This window comes from Lolium rigidum, chromosome 7 (genome assembly GCF_022539505.1).
Source record: "Lolium rigidum isolate FL_2022 chromosome 7, APGP_CSIRO_Lrig_0.1, whole genome shotgun sequence".
In the NCBI taxonomy this organism is placed as follows: domain Eukaryota; kingdom Viridiplantae; phylum Streptophyta; class Magnoliopsida; order Poales; family Poaceae; genus Lolium; species Lolium rigidum.
The window spans coordinates 147096490-147102800 of NC_061514.1; the positions used below are offsets into that span (position 1 = coordinate 147096490).

Sequence of the window (6311 nt, forward strand, 5' to 3'; positions counted from 1 at the left end):
TGATGGATGTGCCTCGCTTAGTTTCCTGCATGGCATACACGTAAACATTAAATACGAGCCTCGATCGGCTCTCGGAGTTGTCCTGTGAATCGGATCAAAGAGCCGATCCACCCATGATCCGTACGAGGTGTACGAATATATGGTGGTCTCGCTTGATCAATATAAAGCTAAAACGACCTACTACGATTTAGGGTTTTCACCACATAATCGGAACATCCTACGCGTGATTGAGCTCTGGCGGCCACGCACGGTGATCGTAAACCGACCCTAGACAAGGCCTAAAAACCAACATGAAGTTGATCCCGGAACATCCTGTCTAGGGCTAGCAAACTACACCCTACGCGCCACCGGATCCTTCAACCCGTTTGTAAGGCCTAACTATGCAGATATTAAACTAATCCTTGAAGAACAAGGAGCAATCATAACGGATCGGATCTACTAAATAATGATCAAGCGGGGTGCCGCCCTTACACCTAAGATAGGTGTAAGGGCGGCTAGACGTCTAGGGGTTGCACGGACGAAAGCATTATGATACGATGAAGCAATGCTAACCCTAAAACATCTATGATAACTACGTTGCTCGCCATCAACAAGGCTTCAGCACGAGCAACGCATGAACAGCGAATAAACATGTACTTCCTAGATCGCAAGATGCGATCTAGGCAGCATGATGCTTACCCGGAAGAAAACCCTCGAGACAAGGGAGTTGGCGATGCGCCTAGATTGGTTTGTGGTGAACGTGATTGTTGTTTATTTCATAAACCCTAGATACATATTTATAGTCCGTAGACTTTCTAACGTGGGAATAATCCCAACCGGGCACGAGCCAAACTCTATCTAACCGACACGTATCCTACTATATTACAGATACACGGGCAAACTAGCCCAAACTTTGCATATAAGGCCGATTCATGTATTTCTTCCATGTATATTCTTCAAGCCCATCTTTAATCGCGGCCCACCTCTGATCCGGTCAAATTCTGGTGATAACACTTGTCCACTAAGGGATTTCCTCAAGGCGGAAACCGGACCTTTACAAAGTTCTTGGGGCACACATCCACAAACGAATAGGAAGCTCCCAATAGCTGTAACAACACAACAACAACAAGAACAAATCAACCACAAGCAACTAGTGTTTCCAATTGGAATACTAGCAAAGGGGCCCTCAAGCAAATGAGGGGAAAATGTAAATCGCTTCGGTGAAGATGTAGATCGGGATCTTCTCCTTCGATTCTCCAAAGAACAAGAGCTTTGGATGGTTGGAGGAGGAGATCAAGTGAATCTTGTGTTTTCTTGTGGCTCAACAATGGTGGATGAACTTGTGAGAGAGTGAGCAATCTGAGCTTGAGGAAGAAGGGGTGTATTTATACCCCTCACCAAATCTAGCTGTTGCAGAATCTTGGGCTGGAATTTCCGGCCGCTCGACAGAAATGCCCGGCCAAATTTTCGGGGGGTGTACTGAGAGCATGGACCTCAGGTCCTTAGCCGAATTTTGGGGAGAATTTCCGGTCCGGAATTTCCGGCCTGGAAATTCCTGATTCCTTTCTTTCTTCTTCCTTTTCATCAAATGATTCTTTCATTTTAATTCTTCTCAGTTCAAACACACTTTGGATCATATCTGCACACTAAGCCACGTTAGATCATCACAGATGTTGTCATCAAACATAGAAAACTATAATTATGGAAAGATGTTCTTTCATGTTGTCCCTATGAAATCATGAGGTTACTCCCCCGATTACGTTGGTGAGGCAGTGGTGGCGGCGCATCTTTAGGTTTTTATTCTCGGGTTTCGAGCTATCTAGATGATGCTCCCTCCAACGCCTGAGAGACCTTGTGCATGTACATGAAGGGTTGGATGGGGAGTGTTGTTCCTCCGAGCGGCAGCGTCAACAAGGATTGAGGCCGCGTTGTTGCCTTGGTCTTGGCGACAACTTCTTTTTCATGATGTTGGTCAATATATACCATAGTTACATAATCATAATGCATTACTTTTAGTGGTAGGTAACAATGTCAAGTTGGCTCCAAGAGTGAAGCACATGCGGCAACCGACAGCACGTCATCAACTCGTGTTGGTGTGCCTCGAGGAGAAGGGATACAATGCAAAGGACCCTTCTTGTAAACTTCCTTTGGCCAGGATCCTCCATAATGATATGGATTTTCAACTAAGATCATTGTTCTTAAAGAAAATACTAAATCACGTCCAATCCCAAAAAAAAATCACATCCTCCATTTTTTGTACCAAATCTTCGGTTTATCATTAAATGGAATATTTATCTAAAGAGTATTTTCTCCATTCTATTTTAGTGTACATCTTATACTATTTTTCTTTATATTAGCCTAAATTTTAACTTTTTAATTAACAACAAACAAGCCCTACATTTTTTATTGGATATTATTAATTTAATGTAGCTTGGATTGGTTGTTTGCATGTCAAAGTAATAGTATTAAATGACTTACTAAAATTGGCCTCAAAAGTTGTAGAATATAGACCAAAATAGAATGAGGGAATAAATTATAATAACAAATTCAGGGACCTTCCAAAAAAAATTTAAATGACACATCGCAAACCGTTAAAATGGAATAAAAACAAATTCAGGGGCCAAAGCGCACATCAGACAGAAAACCTCTGCTCCCCAATGGACCCGGACGTGGAAACCCTCGCCGACGACGATGTACTCGGCGGGGACGGCGGCGAGGCAGAAAGACTTGAGGCGGAGGCCGAACTTCTCCGCAACCGCCTCAGGCTAGCCGTCATCAACATCGCGACCACCGAAGGTAGATTATTATCACGCCACTTCTTCACCTGGCGTCCATTTCCGCTGTTACTTCTTCGATCTTGCAATTACATCGGGACCGGAGCAGTAATGTATCAAGATTTTCTTTTTTGTAGGAAAGAAGGTCGGCATGGAGATCGCGGATCCCGTCGTCGCTTGCATCGCCGACTTGGCCTTTAAGAGCGCAGGTTCCCCTATATCCGGTCCTCCTTTTGCTGTAGTATTTGCTCTACAGTGACTAGTGAATTGCAATGTAGAGGTAATGAAGCTGGGAAGCAGTACACTTCATTTTAGATTTTTTCTGAATAGCTGGTCTCACAACACGCTCCTGTTTGGTTTGTTCTGAATGCCTGCAGCGGCAAACTTCTATTTGATTTGTCCGTTAAGAGAAGCCTTTGATTTGGGAAATGTGTGTTGCTGTATCATTAAGTATCTCAAAGTTCACGTCTGTCTTCAGTTGCTTTTTCTCTTACAACAAGCTCTGCTGTAAACCAAAAAAATTCTGAACTATTCACTCACGATGAGCATACACCAATATCTGCTGTAGCTATTTACCTTTGCTGATTTGCATGCTTCTCTAACATCATTCAGCATATTTAGTTGGATATGAAATGTACCCTTGAAGAACAAAAGGTACTTTTGTATCCATTTAGGTGGTCAGACTGAATTCCAGACCTCGGTGGGTTGCATTAATACACATGAGAAATAAGATTTCAAGTTGCACTGAACATCACTCCATCCTGTCCACAAACTTCAGAATCACGTCCTTTGTGTGGCGCACTGTATATCAGACACAAAGTAATAGTCGAGCACATAAATTTCCAGCTGGGGGATTTTGTAGGAACCACAAAATTTTGGTTCTGCAGCGACAGTAAAGGAGATGGTCAGAACGTAAGGAGGTGGACTTTCCATGCAGCATCTCTGAAACTAGGGGACTGGCTATACTAAACTGCTCCTTTCTTTCTTTTGTTTTGCAGGGGAACAGCTTATTTCTAGTATGTTTGTAGAATAAGAATGGTTCTAGAATCGTGTTAGATTTGCATCTGTGGAAATTGTATGGGCAGTGTAATTAACATCTTCTTATCAATGTGCAGAGCAGCTGGCTAAGGATGTGGAGCTGTTTGCCCAGCATGCTGGTCGTAAATCCATTAGGATGGGCGATGTTATCCTCACAGGTACATGAGTAAATAATGTCTGCACTAATTTTAGAAAGAGAAGGAAAATATTAGCTTTCTAGATTTCCTTTGTATACAAGGGTTAGTTGAGATACTTGTATGCTTGATATCTCTTACAAATATTAAATACAGTACATAGTTGCTAATCTACGCAGAAAATTGCTTTTCTACTATCTTTATGGTTCTCTCAATACACCCTTTACTCACTGTTATTACTGGAATGCAATTCCAGCGCACAGAAATGAGCATCTTATGGGCCAGTTGCGGACATTTTGTCAAGACCTGAAGGGAAAAGATCCCTGCACCGGGAAGAAGAGAAAGAAATCATCCAAGAAGGATGATAACGTGACCGAAATCTGATCACAGATACGCATCAAATCATCTTCTTACCCCTAGCTGTGCAAGAAGGTTGACTGAACTGTAACTCTGCGGCGCAAACTACCCACTAATTCTGCACTTGCACGTATTTGAAGATTTTGTGCGTGGAAAATGATGTTCCCTGATTTACCCGTCACATTTGCCGCTGTGTACTGAACCTGTTGGCGTTAAGGCATTGGCATATTCAGAAATCTCTTATCGCACGAGTCCTTGTGCTTGTCAGGATTTGACATTGGTGGAAGTTTACCTGAAGCAAAATGCGCACATGGAGCATTAGTGCACTGGTAAGAGATCACATGGAATCACCTTCCGTGTAAGCAAAAAACCGCCAGTCTTTCTGCCCATCTGTTAAGCTGGGTGAGCCACAGGAAACTAGTGGCTAACGTTATAACCCCAGTCAGATCAAACGTGACTATATTAGTCCTTTTCTAAGGGAAATTTACCCCCTTTTTTTCGTTGAATTTAGTGAACTTTACTGTGTGCTTTGCATATAGGTTTTGCTTGTGTGAAAGAACTCAGGCCATGGCTTGGACTGAACCTGAAAGTGGGCCGAATGCTAGGATTATATTGTTGGGCTAGAAGCCTACCTGGGAGCCCAGGAAAGTAGGAAATAACAAGAATTTTTTGTACAGAACAGCAGGTAGTGAAGCCTTGGCCCTCCAAAAAAGAGCAGGTAGTGAAGCCTTTTTTCTTTTCTTCTTCTTCAAATTCTGCATTTCTCCTCGTGATAATCCTGTTTGTGTAGATTGATTTTGATGGCTATGAGATGATAAGATAGCGAAAGCTTGATCGACAGCTACTTTTGTGTTGGCAACAATATCAATAATAGCACTTCACCGCAACTTTTTCTTGGTTTTTTTCCGAAAACGGTGGCAAAACCTTTGGCGCAATCCATTAATTTAGAAGACGTCTAATAAGGTTACCAAAGTAAAAAAAAGATATACATCCGATTACTCTGCTGACAAAATTTCACTCAAACTATCTGCGCCCACGGCAATCCAAGATAAGAAAATAATTACAGATTGTCTTTGTCTTTTTATTCTGTGATGAGAAAGCAGTACTAAAGCCTCATGGGCATCACCAGCCTCAGATTGGGCGGTTGACGCCTTGATGGTACAGATTTACCTGTGATAGGAAGCCTTCGCTGTCATCTTGCTCGTCCTAGTCCTACCTGATTGCTCAGAACGTTCAGGCCGTCACGATCGCTGAACGCGCGAACTAATCGCCCCGTAACCACTTGCTGCCAAAGGAAATCTCATTCTTGTGGAGCACATCACAGTGATTGGTTGATCGGCTCCCCGGATCTTCCACGGTGGCCAGTCCGGTGGCGGCACGTGTCCGTGCCGATCTTCTTCTGGAGAGAAATAGCTGAACATTTTCCGTGCAAATCGAGTTTATTTCACGGCATACTGGCCCCCGAAATAGGTCCACTGTTTGTTCATCATGTTTCGAATCTGTGTTGAGTTAGCATGTCTTGATCGGTTTTCGGGCTAAATGTCGATTCTCGCGTGAAGCTAGCCTGAACCTACTCTGACGAAATTTCTGAATACAGCTTCAGGTATTGACGGCACTTAGCAGCCGGTTAACGGGTCACATCCGCGTCGATGCTCATGGCAACCACTTTCAGGTGCGGAGGATCTCGGCGCCATGACTGGCTGCTGCCAACTGCTGGCCTTTATCGATCGAAAGTTAACGTCGTGGCAACAGACACCTGATCTGCTTCCATTCTGCAATTCAGAAGATCAGTTGAAGATGGGACGACCGCCTCCACAGCCCATTCTCTTCTCCGCAGCGATGATGGAAAACACCCCAACATCTAAGCTGTCCCAAAGCAAGCAGTGTTGGATAAGGAACGTCAGAATATAAAAAAGAAGATGGTCAGGTAAGAGCGATTGAGGATGGAAATATTCTGTGCTGCCACTTCAGTTTCTTCAGAATACAAAAAAGATCGTCAGAGTGATGGGGGATGAAATATCTTTGCACT

The 6311-nt window shown here is 43.4% G+C and overlaps 1 protein-coding gene across 1 annotated transcript; it reads left to right on the forward strand.

The window, feature by feature from the left end:
- The first annotated feature begins 2618 nt into the window (after positions 1–2618).
- Positions 2619–4530, forward strand: LOC124676276 (protein MHF1 homolog). Its single transcript, XM_047212357.1, has 4 exons — positions 2619–2775; positions 2891–2962; positions 3869–3949; positions 4182–4530. The coding sequence occupies exons 1-4, from the start codon at positions 2637–2639 to the stop codon at positions 4307–4309; spliced, it is 420 nt and encodes a 139-aa protein (XP_047068313.1). The 5' UTR covers positions 2619–2636; the 3' UTR covers positions 4310–4530.
- The last annotated feature ends 1781 nt before the right edge of the window (positions 4531–6311 follow it).

Excerpts from the sequence above, each read along its gene's own strand:
- LOC124676276 (XM_047212357.1), top strand. The coding sequence starts at position 2,637 with ATGGACCCGGACGTGGAAACCCTCGCCGACGACGATGTACTCGGCGGG. Across the intron at positions 2,963-3,868 it reads CTTGGCCTTTAAGAGCGCAG|AGCAGCTGGCTAAGGATGTG; the intron begins GTTCCCCTATAT and ends ATCAATGTGCAG. Across the intron at positions 3,950-4,181 it reads GGGCGATGTTATCCTCACAG|CGCACAGAAATGAGCATCTT; the intron begins GTACATGAGTAA and ends ATGCAATTCCAG.